Genomic DNA, 17,495 nt, shown 5'->3' on the forward strand with positions numbered 1-17,495 from the left:
ATTGTAATGAATGACTAAATAACACCTTTGTAGCATTTGTCAAAAAAGCAGCTTAGGTAAAATACTTTTGTAAAATGTTGTATTCATAAGGATTTCCAACAGTCAAAAAACAATTGACTACAATTCTGTACAAATCATCAAAACGAAGTTGATTATACAAAAAAATATTGAATGTATGTAAACGTTATGCGCCCTCCTATGCCATGAACTACTACAAACTACTATTTTTAGTCACTGTTCCATTATCTTTTGCTGTGACTATTATTGCTACTTTTCATTTCAACCCCAACCGGCCGGTCAGACACCACCTACCAAGAGCCTGGGTCTGTCCGAGGTTTCTTCCTAAGAGGGAGTTTTTCCTTGCCACTGTTACACTGTTGCTTGCTCTGGAGGAAACCACTGTAACTGTTGGTTCCTTGTATATTATAGACTGTGGTATAGATGTACTCTATCTGTAAAGTGTCTCAAGATAACTCTTGTTATAAATTGATATTATTAATAAAACTGAATTGAATTGAATTATTATTAATGAAACTGAAATATTAGCATGAGCTCTTCATTAATTAATTTAATTTAATATAAATGCTGTGAGTAACACGTTTTTTCAATTCCAATTTAGTAAAAAGTTAAGCCTCCAAAACTAAAATATTTTCATATGCATCAAAACTCGTGACTTTCGAGGAACTCAGGGTGTAAATTCCAGAAGAGTAAACGGTACTGCTTGTTCCATGTTCTTGTTATTGTTGGAGCAACGAGGACAGGTTAGACCTGTTGACTGGGGAGTTGCCCACCACGTGATGAACACACACCTGTAGGTGCACGCATGCGGCCGCGCGCATATTTTGTTTGCGTTCGTTAGCCTACAACTGTCTTCATCTGCACCAGGCGGTTCATCACACAAGGTGGGTCAAATTAAAACGTATAACTGAATGTTCAGTGCGGAATCTAATTAAAGACATATTAACTACGTAACTGATATTGTCTATTTTATTCAATAAATAACCAGCTGATAAAACAAACTTAGGTGGGTTAGCTAGTTTCCCACAGAGTAAAGCTATATAGCCTACTATTCAGTCGTTATGATATATAATAAGGGCCATTACATTACAGATAATTTAATGTTATAAAGGGGATTTCCCACAACAGAAAATAGACGAATGTCAATCAAATAGACTACATCGTGTTTCTCCATAGCCGTATCCGCCAGTGCCAGAGCCGCCTCCATACGAAAGTAAGCCAAAATAATAATGTTATGCAGTCATAACTGTAAAGATAAGAGTAGAGAAACACAGCTAAGCTTAGCTATCTTACATCAAGACGAGACAACAAAACAAAACGTAGCAGCTCAACAAACGCGGACAAAAATAGATAATTTTGGGCAAAATGTAGCTCTAAAAATTTGTGAAAACGGTGGAACTAAACTGGATATTTTCTCATGAGAACAACTGCTTTGACATTCGTCTATTTTCTGTTGTGGGAAATCCCTTTTGTAACATAAAATGATCTGTATTGTAATGGCCACTATCATATCAACGACAGAATAGTATAGGCTTAGTTTCACTCTTTGTGAAACTAGCTTACCCACCTCAGTTTGTTTAATGCTCATACTGAATAAAATAGACAATCTCAATTTGTGTGCCAGTAGGCTATATCTCCACCCACTTATCTCCTTAATAGTTTAAGATTTGTTTTTAATGAAGCAAGCTATCCATCACGCTGTACAGGAAATGTAGGCTAACATAGTTTACTTTTCACAGGAGTATAACACTCAGTAAAGGCGGCCTCAGTTTTCTAGATTTTACAACCTTAAATAACACCTTCAAAATTTATTGGATTAAACGTTACTTAAATTGTCCAACTGCCTTGTGGAATTTTATTCCCCATTATGTCTTCTCCTCAGTAGGTGGTCTCCAATTCTTGTTGGTATGCACCTATAATATTGACAGAATTCCTCTTAAACTTTCTTCATTTCATAAACAAATGTTGCTGGCTTGGTCTTTGATTTACAAGCATAATTTCAGTCCCCACAGGTTTTATATTTGGAACAACAGATATAGTTTGTATAAAAACAAATCCATTTTTGTTTAACAGTGGGTTGACAACAACATATTGCTTGTAACTCAGTTACTCAACAAACGTGGTCAGCTTTTTAACTATGTTGAGTGTATTCATCACTATGGCATCCCAGTCTCTCCGAAGGACTTCTCTATTGTTTTTGATGCTATACCTTCAGCTGTTATTGCACTCTTTAAAGGTTTTAATGGAGTCAATGTTCACCCTACAATGTTAAATGTGAAAGAAACAATTGTTGGTAAAATCTGTTTTTCGCTACATGCCAAAAGCAAGAATAGGGCAACTTGTCAACTCTTTCAACACGACGTTAGGACTACACCTGCTGCTTTATCGTACTGGTCTTCATATGTTAAGGAGATTTGTTGGGAAAAGGTTTGGCTATTGCCGCACAAGTTTATCTTAACCAACAAAGTTAAGGAGATATCCTTTAAAATGCTCCACAGATTCTACCCAACTAACCATTATCTGCAGCAAATGAAAAAAGACATTTATATCAGCTGTACTTTTTGTGGAGAGCTAAATGAAACACTGGTTAATTTATTTTGGTCTTGCCAATATACAAAGTAACTATGGAGCAGAGTGTCACATTTTATTGCTGTTCATATTTACCCTCAATTTACATTACTTTGGAAAAATGTATTGTTTGGATTCACTCAACATGATAGAAAGCTTCATTCAGAGTATTACACCATAAATCTAATTATTATTTTGACCAAATTTTATTTACATAAATCAAAGTTTTTGAAGAAGAAGCCAAGCTTTTTTGAGCTTGCTGCGAATATTAAACAATACATTGTTTCAATTTCTACCTGTAAAAACAAAAAAGCTATTAGAACATCTGACCTTTTGTAAGCTTTACAAAATATTTGTATGAAGTGTTTTGCTCGTTTTATTTTTTATTTTTCTTTAGTAACCCCCTGGCTCTTTTAGAACGTAGACTGTTAAGATGTACAAAAGATTTTCCTTTCTTCTGTATGTCCTTTTTTCTTCAATAAAATTTGGATTTGAAAAAAAATAAAAAAAATACTAAAATCCTGCTACGAAAAAAAAGAGTACAACACTTAAACAAGCACAGTATTAAAAGTAAAGTAAAGTTCAACCTGTCTTTCTTACTTGTCTTTTAATAAGATACTCTATCTTTTATATACAGGTTTTGCACAACTGCTTGTTTTGCACAGTACTTAAATAACATTTAATAAGTTAGACTTTTGTTAATACCACATGTCCTCCTATTACCAATAGTAGGCCAAACAAAACCCAGACCAACATGTCAGTAGCCTTCATAAAATCAAATACAGTTTTAAGTGCTGATTACCGTGAAAAGTCTGCCCAGGCCAACTTTGATGTATCCCCTAATTCAAACAATTTTTCTCCGCAAATTTATTTATTTTTTGGTAAATTATACTTGTGTGCTAAACATACTATCTAAACTAGACCAAATGTGTCATTCCATTTTCCCCTCATAGTTCTCAAGTGGTAGCTACATACATTTGTGTATACAATTGCTGAGATTGTTGCGAAAGTCAGAAAATTAGCATCCGATGGCACTGTGTTGAGATTGGTGGTAAATTTGATGGCTATCAAAATGGATGGGTGTTGTTTTGGGCCACCACACCACAGGGAAGATAGTTGATCAGGATGTGATATTGATAGTTAAAGTCTTAAAGTTGTATGTATTTTTAGTTTTTACTTTTTTAACTTGGTGACTTTCAGTTGGATTTCAGTATGCCGAGCAACAAACACAGGCCACACAGGCCTGCTCCGCACCAGTCAGGTGGTAGCAAACAGTAAGTTGACCTACAATTATCTCTCACTACTAAACTTTCATCCTCATGTAGGAAGAAAAGAGCTGCTTGTCACTCTCCTTTTTTAAATCAACTCAGAAGGAATTTTAAATTTGTGTTGAAATGGAGGAAGTCAAATTACACAGTTATATTACAGACCATATCCTTTAATTCTGGCATGGTTAAAATATTGTACGGAACATTGAGTTGTTATCAAGGAGCACAATGGGTATTTAATTCTCAACCTCTGCTTGTAATGTCCCTATCCGAGTGGGGCTTAAGAAATTATTTCATAAAAATGTTAACCTGTTCCTTTATTGAGAAATCAATCAAAAATAGATTACCCCAAAATATCATCAGTAAAATATGTACTTCAAGTTATCTCAGCTTAATGTTAGCTTTGTCCAGTATCACTTGCATTTAGAATGTGTTAATCATGCCATATGTTAAATGCAGCATCTTCCAAGAGGATTCAGATTACTACAGAGTTGGTTTTCTTAAAACACATAAAGTACATTAAGAGCAGCTTCTCTGTCCTCTTCTGTTGCAGCCATAGCAGCAAACACAGGCACAGTGAGCACATGTCCAACCCAGCCTTTTCCTACTACCCACGCGAGAAGATGCTTCACTTCTATAGCTGGACTTCACCACCTGGTGTGATGAAGATAATGTGTATTATAATCATCATCATGTGTGTGGCTGTGTTTGCCTGTGTGGCTGCCACACTGTCCTGGGACTACGATATGAGCCTCATGGGTCTGGGAGGTGGAGCTGGCTTAATGCCAGGTTATGGCAGCTCCTATGGCGGCTCTTATGGCGGCTCTTATGGTGGCAGCTCATATGGAGGCGGCTCTGGCACTGGTGGATTCTATGGCTATGGAGAAACACAAATGGATCCTAAAGCTGGCAAAGCCTTCATCATCGCCATTTCTGGCATTACCTTCATAGCTGTGCTCGTCATATTTGTGTTGGTTGTTTCGAGGCAAAATACTGCCCGCTCATCAAAGTTCTACCTAGCAACCATCATCATCTGTGCCATTTTGGCATTTCTGATGATCATCGCCACTATCGTCTACTTGGTGGCAGTGAACCCAACAGCTCAGTCCACGGGGTCTGTCTACTACAGCCAGGTCATCCAACTGTGTGCCCAGTACCAGAACCAGAACCAGGCCCAGGGCATCTTCATCAATCAGTACCTCTACCATTACTGTGTGGTGGAGCCCGAAGAGGTGTGATACGCTTGCTTTTTGGGAGGCTCGGGTAGCCTGTGGATTCTCTGGCGGGTATATACTGTATAGCTCCTTTACCAACAGGAATCCAATAATGTATCTGGTGGTTTGTGTAAAAACAAACCATTGATCTATAAGATGAAAAAATGAATTGAGTTGGGCCAAGATAAGCAAACACTGCAAAAATATTCATCTTGTTCACCGCAGTTTTCTGTGTTTATGATTTTTTTGTTAAATTCTATATATGACTCTAGAAGGAAACAATTCTTTTTCCTTTTTTAATACTGAATTAACCTAATTTCTAATGCTTACCTTGTTTAAGCAAATAGAGGTACTTTAGATTCTAGTGCTGCAATCAAGCCTTGATTAGTTGGTTTTTAAGATAAAGCATGATTCAAACCTCGGAAAAATTTCTGAAGCAAGTTAAATTGCACTGGACACAGATGAGTCAGACACCTAATTTTTGCAGTACAACTGTTTTCTGAAACAAGTATTTTCTAGTTTCACGCAATGTGTAGCCAACCGTTAGGTTTATCGTTGTGCAAAATTAACGGACACATAAGTTGAGCACCTATCCATTGTGAATCCCAGATTCTTGTCAGATATGATGTAGGTTTGGCAGAGTCTGTAACATCATGCAAAAACTTTAGGTAATCTATCACACTATCTTTTGACATAATATTCACTGTGATGGACACCTAACAATATTTGGAGGCTCACTAGTCACATCCTTTAGCATGGAGATACATGTTAGGCAATGAAAGGACACTATCAGTGTATTATTCTTGGTAGCCAGGACATTGTTTCTAGAAAGACATGTAGCTGTTGAGTTTTTCAAATGTAATTTTGGATGCTTTTTATTTCCTTGAACCAAATAATTTATTCATTTTGTTTAGGGGTAGTGGCCAAAGTTTCTGTCTAAATTTGGCGAACCAACCCTTAAATATAGTCAAGTGTGGAGGCTGCAGCTAGTAGACTCAGATCCAGTATTTAATAGCCGAGTCTAGAGCACCCACCCTGTTATTTACTATCTATATTTGTGGATGTAATTACAGCCTACTGATGTTGAGTCCTGTTGTTCCTGCAGGCCATAGCTATCGTCCTCGGCTTCCTGGTGTTTGTTGCTCTCATTATCCTGCTGGTGTTTGCAGTCAAGACTCGCTCTGCGATCAGGTGCTGGGGCCGGGATCGAATTCTCTGGGAGGAAGTGCAGGCCATCAATAATGGCCACAACAGCGTTGGGGAATGGGTGAGTGTGTGTGTGTGTGTGTGTGTGTGTGTGTGTGTGTGTGTGTGTGTGTGTGTGTGTGTGTGTGTGTGTGTGTGTGTGTGTGTGTGTGTGTGTGTGTGTGTGTGTGTGTGTGTGTGTGTGTGTGTGATCTGACTGACATGTTTGCTTAAGAGCAAAAGCCTTGATAAACTAAATGTACCTTTTATTAAACATACTAAGACTAAACTGAACTAAACAAAAAAAAAAACGTTTTAAGTATTGGGCAAATAACATATAATTCACTGAAATTATATTTATGTTAACATATGAAACCCCAATCACCCACCTCTAGGTCAGAAATTACAAAGGTTTAGAGTTCAACATTGAACTGATTTGGAAAATGTGAGTAAATTGATACACAAGACATCTAGGTAGAATATTTTTATTTTATAGCATGATGCAGCTTAAAAAACAAGGCAGGGAAGGATGGTTTCATTTGCAGTTTCTGGGTGTGGTCTTTTAAGACACTCCTAGTTTCAGCAGGATGTGCTGTGTTGTCTGGAATTATTAGAACATAAACAGTTTGAAATCCTAATGACTGGATGTACAAAAGAACATTAATACAGATATTTCTACTTTTCCAGTATTATGACATCACCATGGTTCATTCTGAGGCCACTTCCACAAATCAAAATGTCCACACCTAAAAACTACTTCCATACCAGCATAGATTTTATTCCAGGAATTTGAACATTAGGGATGCATTTAGGGCTGACATTTCAGCAGTTGTATTGGCTAAGAACATTGTCTCAGGCTTCCTGTTGATGGTAGGGATAGTATCAGTGGTAATCAGGCATGCGAGAAGAAGTAGAGGAACTGGTTGTAACTGGTGTATTCCGCATTCAACAAGAATGTTTATCATCATAGAGAGAACAGGTTCCTATTGCCTAAACAAGGACAAGTATGAGAGGAGCGTCAGGAAAACCTGACCAAAACCTCAGGCGAGAAAATCTAATTTTAACAACGGGTATCTTTGTAGTCAACGAAAGAAAATCAAATTAAAGAGTTTCTTAATCTACAGTCAATCTAAAACTCTGAAAATTAGAATATTGTGCAAAAGTTCATTTATTTCAGCTAATTAAAAAGTTAAATTTAAAACGTTAAACTTATATATTAAATAGACTCATTACATGCAATGCTCTTGATGCTATAACTCCAGCCTCAGTCCACTCATTGTGAAGCTCTCCCACACTTTTGAATGGCCTTTTCCTGACAATCCTCTCCAGGCTCCAGTCACCCCTGCTGCTTGTGCAGCTTTTTCTTCCACACTTTTCCCTTCCACTTAACTTTCTATTACTGTGCTTTGATACTGCACTTTGAGAACATCCAACTTCTTTTGCAATTACATTTTGAGGCTTTCACTCTTTGTGGAGGGTGTCAATGATGATTTTCTGCAGGTCAGCAGTCTTCCCCATGATTGTGAATTCTACTGAACCAGACTCCATTTAAAGGCTCAGGAACCTTTTTAAATGTGTTTTGGATTATTAGCTGATTAGAGACACGTTGAGCCTACAACATTGAACCTTTTCACAATATTCAAATTTTCTGAGATTTAAAATTTTGGGTTTTCATAAGCTGTAAACCATAATCATCAAAATTCTAACAAATAAAGTATTGAAATATTTTGCTTGAATGCATATTATGAGTCTTTATAATATATTAGTTTCACCTTTTAAGTTGAATTAATGAAATAAATGAACTTTGGCACAATATTCAAATTTTCCGAGCTTTACCTGTACAACGGATGTGTTGTTATAACTATATCCTAATATAACAAATTACAAAAGATTTATTAAAATAGATGCCATAGTTGAAAAAATTCCTCTGATATATTATGATAATGTGTATTGTTATCAATGGTGATAATGTAGTAAAATGGCAGTATGGAGTAATGGAGTAATTTAAAAATGGCTGACTTCCTGTTACATTTAGACAGTTATAGAAGTGGACCAACAGATCCGTTGTTCTGGACGGAGAACAGTGAAGGAAAATAGAAGCACTTTTCCGTTGATGGCTAGGCTTTACTGCGGAGCCTCCAACGGAGCTTGATGACGTAGTTTTGACATGGGCAACGTGCCTGAGAGTTGTAAGTCTTCTGGTATCTGTGCCAAGAGAAATCTCAATTGTTACCAATCTTGCAGAGACGGAGAGCGTAGGAATACAGTGGGGCTCGAAAGTTTGGGCACCCCAGTTAAAAATTTGTATTAATGTGCACAAAGAAGCCAAGAAAAATCTCCAAAAGGCATCAAATAACTGATTAGACATTTGTATAATAGGTCACAAAACGTTTGATTTTATTTCCATCATTTACATTTTAAAAATAACGGAAAACTAAAAAATGGTGTCTACAAAAGTTTGGGCACCCTGTAGAGTTTATAACATGTACCACCCCCTTTGGCAAGCTGAGAGCTTACGGTGTCAAGGATTGTTCTCAATCATGATATGGAAAGACCAGGTGATGTCAATCTTAAAGTTTTAAATGCCCAGACTCATCTGACCTTGCCCCAACAATCCGCACCATGACTTATTCTAACCAGTTGTCTAGAAAACTGAAAATAGTTGATGCTTACAAAGCAGGAGAAGGCAGCAAAGCAATGAAGATAGAAAAGCGTTTTCAGATGCCAATATCCTCTGTTTGGAATGTAATTAAGAAATGGCAGTCCTCAGGAACAGTGGAAGTTCTACAAATGGATACTGATCATAAACACACCTCTAAATCCACGGTAGATTACATCAAGTGGCGTAAACTGAAGGTTTTCCCATGGCCTTCACAATTTCCTGACTTCAACATAATAGAAAAACAATGGATAGACCTTAAAAGAGCAGTGCGTGTCAAAATAGCCCAGAAACATCAAAGAACTTGAAGACTTTTGTAAGGAAGAATGGGCGAAGATACCTTAAACAAGAATCAAAAGACCCCTTGCCAAAGGGGGCAGTACAAGGTATTAACTCTGTGCAGGGTGCCCAAACTTTTGCAGTTGCCATTTTTTTGTTTTCTGTTATTTTGAAATTGTAAATGACGGAAATAAAATCTAACTTTTTGTGACATATTATACGAATGTCTAATTTGTCATTTAATGCCTTTGGAGATTTTTCCATCTTGGCTTCTTCATGCACATTAATACAATTTTTTAACTGGGGTGCCCAAGCTTTTGAGCCCCACTTTATGTTAGGAGATAACATGGACACAGGCTTATTACTGCTAACTAACATTAATGTCAGTAATTAAACCTAAACAGCTGATGTAAGTCCAAACTGTCTGCGAGCTTCTTCTGACAATACGGGGATTTGTCAATGTTATGACGCAATCGTTAGCGTATTTATACAAAAACATCTGATATTAAGCCATAACGTGTGCTACAAGGTAATGGAGCCTTTTATACATTGTCTTGTTTCTTTAGAAAAAAACAATAGAGTCTTGAAACGCTTCAGATGTCAAGTTATTCACTGTCAAAGTGGCGCCAAAATGAATGGCAGTCAACGGGATGCCAACGGCTGGTTATGGCTTCGTAGCATAAAAATGGTGCCATGGGAGCTATGCTTAGAGAGGAGAGGCTTACCCCTTTGATGGCAACAAGTCGCTGTTCTGTAAATCTGGACGTCATACATATGCCTACCAAATTACATTACATCTAGATGAAACGTACTGCAGAGACTAATTCTTTGTAGGGGGTGCTAGCAAGCCTGATGTGTTTGAATATAATAGATAGAAAGCCTATATTGTCATTATGCACAAGTACACAGTACCTGTGCAATGAGATTGAAGCAATCCCTTTTACAGTGTTGACACAAAATATCAAAAATATCAAAAGTCAAAAATTTAAAAAAATGTACAATGTAGGTAGTGCAGACAAAAAAAAGGGGGGGGGCAGGTGCAGTCCGGAGAGCAACTGTATGCATATATAAAATGGCTTGAATACACATTGTGTGAAAGGAGATAAGTATAAAACAAATAAATATTGCACTGTAATGAAATGGTTAGGTACTAAGTGATAGATAAATATTGCACAGTAATGAAATGGTTAGGTACTAAGTAATAGATAAATATTGCACTGTAATGAAATGGTTAAGTACTAAGTAATAGATACATTTTGTACAGTAATTAAGATGATTAGGTACTAAATACAGAAGAAAATAGCCCTTCAAAAAGCAGTCGGGCCTTCATCGACTGACGGTCGTCGGTGCTCGGGCCCTAAAATATTCAGAAAACACGTTTATTTAGCATGTGTATGTAAAGAGTGAAACACTTACCTTATCTGTGTACAGTATTTTCTGATAACTATGCACTTCACCATTAAGCCCTTTTCTCTTGATTCGCTTCTGATTTTGTTTGGGTACAGTGTTACTTGCAGCATATTGAATTGATGTCCGTTGCATTGTTTTATAGGTACTATATACTTTATAGGTATATTTTCATTGCATGTCTAATAATTTAGATTTATAATACCAATACAATAATAAGTTTTTTCACTTTTGTTCTAAGACTACAGAAGTGTAAAAAATAAGATAAGTCAAATTATTCCAAGGTATATACATGAGGTAGTCCCTGGTTTTGTATCTGCCTTGTAGGGGTGATAGTGATTTAGTATTGTACTTTAATACAGTTGAGGGACATGTGAGAGGCAATTTAATATAAGAGTGGTCAGAATTGAAGCAGGTGACGGCAATACATTTTGACGTTTATCTGTAGTATATCTCAAGCTACAAAAACGTCCCCCTTTTCATGCCCACAGTTTATAAAACAGTTTATAACACAGGCTTTCTGTTATTTATATTGTTTGTCCCCAAGCCTTATTGACATTATCAAAGTTACTTCTTAGACTTGAAAATGCTCTTCCAGAACTACAGACATATAACTGTTTTCATGGGCTTATGACTACCCCCATTTATCATTAAACTGATCTCTATGTGTGAAATTGGTAGTGTCCCTTTTTTAGTTTAGTTTCATTTTTTTTCATCACACAAAGAATTTGCTTCAAACTCATTTTACAGTGTAAAATGTTTTCTGTCAAACTTGAATGAACTTGAACACATGAATATGTCTGACCTTGTGTCTTGCTGTAGGTAAAAAACGTGTCTAGTGACCCAGAGGTGCTGTTGAATATCCATAATCCCACAGTCAGAGGGTCAAGAGATCTGGACGAGCTAGATCACAACAAGCCTCTTTATCTCCCAGGGTAAGCAATGCATTACACAGTGCATCTCACAAGGGCCTGTCATTGTTTTAGACTCCCCTTAGCTTGAAAGGAGTTTATTGTAGGTCAGTCGGCTGGCGCTAAACTAAAGCGTGTCTAAGGTAGGCTAACCTAAACGGATTGATCAATAGAAAAAAAATCAAATGAGTCAGAGTAAAGCAAGAAGTCCAAGTTTTATGTATGTAAATATAAACACTGAAGATAAAATAAAATAATAAGGATAGGTCTAGATATATAGGATGGTCCTTGCCCTGGGGTGAAACTCAGGAAGTCAGGCTAAATTAGCTTGGACTTAAATGTCAATTTAGATGTAGAGACTTCACAGATATGCAAATAAAAATACTTGATAAAGCTGCCTGCTACAGTACAACAATGTATAAATCAATCATACTATTTGCAGTGACTCAGACATCAGCAGTTCTGTGGGAATCCTAAAGGCCAAGATAAAGGACTATGACACTGGTGTGGAGTCTGGAAATAGCCTGGAGGAGGAGGACTTCTCTGTGTGAGTTGGTTTTTAGTTATAATGAATGAAACGTTGCTGTTGTTGTTGTTTTTGACAGGGATAGATGTGCATTTATCCCTGTTGTGCATCCAAATGTATCTAATAGAGGGTATTACTGAAAATGGCTACTTTTCATATAGTAAATTACCCAAATTTCATTCTGTTCTCATCTGCAGTTTGTTTCCGTCAATTGTGGATGAGCAAGAGCGTCTGATCTACAAACAGGAATTTGACCACGAACACCGGGAATACAAGAGCCTGCAGGCTGAGCTGGACAGCATAAACCAGGACCTGGCTAGGCTGGACAGAGAACTGCACCAACACCCTGATGGCAGTCCACAGTTCCTGGTGAGTTTGGCAATCGCATTTTGAGCTCTTGAAACCAGGAAAACAGTCCACACTTAAGGACCGGTCTACAATGTGTTGCTATGATGACAAATAGAATTAGATAATAAGATAAAAACAAGAAAGTGGTCAGGTAAGGACAACATTGATAAGAAAAATATATATGCGATTCGCGGGTTAAAACATTTTTTTCTCAATAGCGACTTCAAGGTAGTTTCACACATGTGGTCCAACGTCGTTATGAAACACATCCTGCAAGCTTTGTAACCACTGGACAAACAGTGCACTTTGTTTAAAATGCCTACAACTTATTTGTCATAAACATTTATTTTCAATTCAGTGTGATATGTAGCTCAGTTAATTTATTAATTTGAAATAACTTCTCGCCTAAAACTTTCTTAGAAGTGAATTTAGTGATGAATAAAATGGTGAAAATTGTTAAAATATTCCTGTTGTTGATCTGTCTGTACCGGAAACCCGACTCTTGTTGACCTAGGTTTTATGCAGAAAAGGGAACAGCGAAAAGACCCTGCCCTGGAGAAGGAGCTGAAAGAGTTACAGGACCTGCAGTCAGTGGAACTTAAAAATCCCAAAATTAGTCCAGTCAGAACATAACAAAAAAAAGGTTCTAGGTATGTTATGTGCTAGGAACTGCAAAAATCCCTACGGCCGGAAACCAGCTATTGCTTAGAGTTTTGTTGGGATAAAGCTAAACTGAGTAATTCCATTTAGTCTAGCCCAGTTGTTTTCCCTACTGTTACTAATAATTCAATAACAGTAAAGTAAAAGTACAATTCAGACACCGCTGATTTGCGGGACAACTAGAATGTTGGTCAAAGAGCCAGGAATCATTGGTTTATCATGAATCAAATTTGTTTACGAATCTGGGATGGTGGTTTCCTCTGTGTGGTCACTTCAGATCATTGACCAATATCTTTCTAATCTCAGGATGCCATGCATGAATACACCAGACTGAAGAATCTTAAGAAGGTAAGGCATATGCACTGATTTCTAGCAGTGTTGTTCTTTGCAGTGAAATACAGAGGTTTGGTGAATACAATCTAGTTGTTTGAATTATGTTCTATCCTTTGCAGTCCCCAGACTACCAGATTAAGAAGAAGAGGTGTAAATATCTGAGATACAAACTGTCGCACATCAAGAGAAAGATCAGTGAATACGACCGCCGGCCTTAAACCATCACCTCTGACTGCCTTATGCAGGGAACAAATGCAGAGACACATTTTTAATCCCCCCTATTGTGTTTGAGTGTGTCACAAATTTATGTGGGATTATTATATTGGACGTCTATTGCTTTTATGATTGGCTTGATACATCTGTATTGATACAGCTGTGATTTTTGTGATTTTTTTTTTTTCACCAGAGGTTAAGGGTTGAAGGGTCTTTGATCAATTATTCAACCTCTGTGAGTTTTATGAAGAGCAATCCATGTGTTTTTTTATGTTTAGGCTAGAAAGTGAGATGTAAATTGAGATGTTTTTGTTTCAGTATTTGTTTTATTTTTATGAAGCAGTTATTATGCTTCTTTTATAGCCTTTTTAAAAACATATTGACAATTTCATGTAGGCCTACAATGAAGGAACAGATAAGACATGAAATTGCTTGATATCATTAAATCACTGACCATCCCTTGTAAATAATGTTCACTTTTAGACCTTATTCTGTTATTTTTATTTGCTTTTGTTCAGTAAATGGTGAAATATGTTTGTGATTGTAAGTTATTATCATAGACTTTTGTCATGGTGGATTTTAAATGGAGAAACCCAAGTATAATTAACTAACTGATGGCTCTGTTCCCTTAAGGTGTGACATTAACATTTGTCAAACATTTGTCCATTAACACTTGTATGGTATTCGGGTCAATTTGACCCCTTTCAATTCTATAGTAAGTAAGTATAATTTTTTTTCTACCAGAAAAACAATGGCCTTACCTTATTTCCTGTGATAAACACGTATAAACTAAAAAACACCTTTACATCCTTCATATGGTCTTCAGGTCAGTTTGAAACGCATATACAAAGTCACACAGAAACATACCCACAGACACAAACATACACACACGCTTGCATGCGCACGCCCACCCATGTGCAAGCACACACACTTGCACACAGATGCACACATACATTACACACACACACAAACACACTGACACAATGTTGCATTTTTATAATGTGAGCCATGAGAAGCTGCTTGCTCTCTCTTTCCTGTACTCTTTCCCTTTGTCATGTACAATGTACATAACATTTGATACATCAAACTTTTTTCTCGCACTATATGCATCAAGGCTGCTGAACAGCCAGCCACTGGAAGAACCCCGCAGCCAGCTGCTGACAGCCAGCTGCTGGAAGAGCCCCACAGCCAGCTGCTGGACAGCCACTCGCGGCAAAGTGTAATTTAGAATGTCTGGACGAGCTTTAGATTTTCCTACTACTCTTTTTGGATGGGGGGGGTTCTTTGACCAGGCCAAGCAATTTTGTCCATGTTGACATTAGTTGATTCATGTATATTTATTTATATATATTACATATATTATTTATTAACAACTTTGCATTGTTTAGCTTTTCATATGGCTAGATGTCTAAACTCTGGGAAAAGGCCATTATATGGTCATGCTGATTCCAAACAGACAGCGTTGTAAGAGCAGTTTGGGCTGCAAATAGCTTTTACACAGTGGCCATCGATCTGCTACAAATGTGCACACATGCATTGTTTGTGTCACAAACGCTTCATGTTCATAAACATTTTACCTGCCTTTGCATGTCGCACCTCAGTGTAAACTGAAAGGTTAACTTTTTACGTTTGTCATCTTTGAATGAAAAGGGTTGTGATCATTAATGACTATTGATAACCTAAATTCACCTAATGCATTTTCTGTTTAATATTTCATTACCTCGTATTCATGTAATACTTACCTGGGGGTAGGGGTGCTTTTCCTGTTTCACTAGGTTCATGGAAGGTAGAGGCAGTGTCAGGTTCACTCAGCACCTATTGTAGATGCACTGCACACACACTTCAGTTGGCCACCATATGATCTGCAGCCTACTTTACTTTGTCTAAGAAGCTGATGTTGGTCCACACAGGGGAAAACATGCTGCTACACAGCAGGAGGACAATCTGACAAATAAAAGGTTGGAAAAGTTGATTTCATGTCCTTATCGCGTCTAACTACCGTTATGTGGCTTTTCTTAGCATTATACTGTACTTTGTCATAATCAAGGCCATATTGAGAACACACCTTCAGCATCTGCTGCAGCCCAGCACTATATGGACAGAGCAAGACCAGATCGTCTGTTACACATTATGATTAACAATAGTGTTGCCCACAAGACAGACACATTTTAACGTATTTATCTGATTTAGTAATTCATCCATATAAACCTTAAATAAAAAAGGAGACAAAATTCCTCCTTGCCACACTTAATTATGTAGAATGGAGCAGATCCAACATTGTCCTATTTAAACTGAAATGTTTGATGGGCATTACAAAAACCACTAATATTCTCACTTAAAAATGTAGGGGCACCTCTATCTAGCAATTATACAAACAATTGTTCATGATTAATTTTATCAAATGCCTTTGATGTATCAATAAAATAGACTACAGATAAATTCAGACCTGTGTACCTGGATACAATCTCTTTAAGAGCATAGATACGCAGGTCAGTTCCATGCTTTCTTTTGAAGCTAAACTGATTGTCGGAAGTAAGGATGTACATTTCTAGCTTTGTTATCAGTATTCTCTCCAGTACAGTAGGTTGATGATTGTCAACACTGTTGAGCTTCCCAGCCTTGTCTTTAAGCATAGGCAGTAACGTTACAGACATCACAGAATTTGTGTAGCGGCAAAGCGAATCTCACTTTAGCGCCTAATTTTGCAGAGGCACCAAAAACCAGGAAGTGACAGTACTAGTAGGTGACTGACTGCTGTGGTGTTGATTTCTGTTTATGTGTGAGGTAAATATGCCTATAAAGTTTGGTAAAACAGGAAAATGGTTATCAGTGTTAACACATGAGATGATGGTTAATTTAGAAGACTTAAGGTTGATGAGTGATGATTTCGTATTACAGACGATTTCTTTAGATCTGTAAGAGATTTGTTTATATCCCCGCCACGCTGAGGGCCACACTGAACAGCGGGGTTAGCGTGAGTAATTATAAAGTACCTGAATAAGCAGAGTTACATCCTAATAATGTACTGTATGATGATTATTGAAATAAGTAATGTCCTTTTGTATGTTTTCTGCTTAATTTAGAGGGGAGATATATCCGTTGAAATCCCGGTGTGTGTGTGGAAGCACAGGTTGCACACTAGAGTGAAAGTGAGTTGAATACATTTTTCTGAAATGATTTCTTAATTGTAAGAATGTTTATGGGGGAATTTGTGGGTAAGAGGGTACTTCTATGTTTATTTCATGGAGATATTTTATTTGGAAGTGAGTATGAGTTGTGTGGTTTAACAAATGTCCTCAACACATGTTCTATTTTCTTTATCTAGAGAGGTGCCACTACTGTTGTCTAGAGCTAAGCTAAGTTTTCGCCAGGTGATGATGGAAACTGTTAAAGCTGATAGTTTTGTCAGATTAGGAAATAATTAGTAGTAGTTTGGTTATGACCAGAACTGTCGTAAATCCTCAAATAAAACAATATTAACGCTGTTCTTTATTAAGTTCAGTCGGGGAATAAAACAACCCACCAGAAAAAGAACAATTTTTCTTGTGTATGGTCTCATAATTCTTGAGCAGGCCACATATAAATGGCATTATAAATATCTGCTACCCTAACTATCATATCTGCTGACAAATCAATATGTTCCTGATTCATTCTAACTGGGTTACTTTTAATACAATTAAAAAGGTCATGGTAGTGCTCAAGCCAAAGCTCAGCTATTTTTTCTGGGCTACTAATACCTTCAACATTATCCGGTAAGGATGTTTTATTGGTAATCATTATTTTGACCTTTTGACTCTCCATACTTACATAGCAACCCTCAGCATGCGCACATCCATTGGTAATTTGTCATATTTTAATCGTTGTTGTTTATATTTTTTGAGAGAGAAAAGTAGTCAATTGATGAAT

General features: G+C 37.1%; 1 protein-coding gene across 2 annotated transcripts; it reads left to right on the forward strand.

The window, feature by feature from the left end:
- Nucleotides 1-826: 826 nt before the first annotated feature.
- oclnb (occludin b) lies at nucleotides 827-14,196 on the forward strand. 2 transcript variants are annotated; one of them, XM_034871900.1, is made up of 9 exons: nucleotides 827-902; nucleotides 3,787-3,860; nucleotides 4,408-5,086; nucleotides 6,174-6,335; nucleotides 11,421-11,533; nucleotides 11,952-12,056; nucleotides 12,233-12,404; nucleotides 13,350-13,391; nucleotides 13,496-14,196. In XM_034871900.1, the coding sequence occupies exons 2-9, from the start codon at nucleotides 3,799-3,801 to the stop codon at nucleotides 13,592-13,594; spliced, it is 1,434 nt and encodes a 477-aa protein (XP_034727791.1). In that variant the 5' UTR covers nucleotides 827-902; nucleotides 3,787-3,798; the 3' UTR covers nucleotides 13,595-14,196. The 2 variants fall into 2 exon arrangements, with proteins under 2 accessions (XP_034727791.1, XP_034727790.1); XM_034871899.1 differs by having other exon boundaries at nucleotides 829-902; nucleotides 3,781-3,860.
- The last annotated feature ends 3,299 nt before the right edge of the window (nucleotides 14,197-17,495 follow it).

Source organism: Etheostoma cragini, chromosome 5 (assembly GCF_013103735.1).
Source record: "Etheostoma cragini isolate CJK2018 chromosome 5, CSU_Ecrag_1.0, whole genome shotgun sequence".
NCBI classification, from domain to species: Eukaryota; Metazoa; Chordata; class Actinopteri; order Perciformes; family Percidae; genus Etheostoma; species Etheostoma cragini.

Excerpts from the sequence above, each read along its gene's own strand:
- oclnb (XM_034871900.1), top strand. The coding sequence starts at position 3,799 with ATGCCGAGCAACAAACACAGGCCACACAGGCCTGCTCCGCACCAGTCA. Across the intron at positions 11,534-11,951 it reads AAGCCTCTTTATCTCCCAGG|TGACTCAGACATCAGCAGTT; the intron begins GTAAGCAATGCA and ends TACTATTTGCAG. Across the intron at positions 12,405-13,349 it reads ATGGCAGTCCACAGTTCCTG|GATGCCATGCATGAATACAC; the intron begins GTGAGTTTGGCA and ends TTCTAATCTCAG.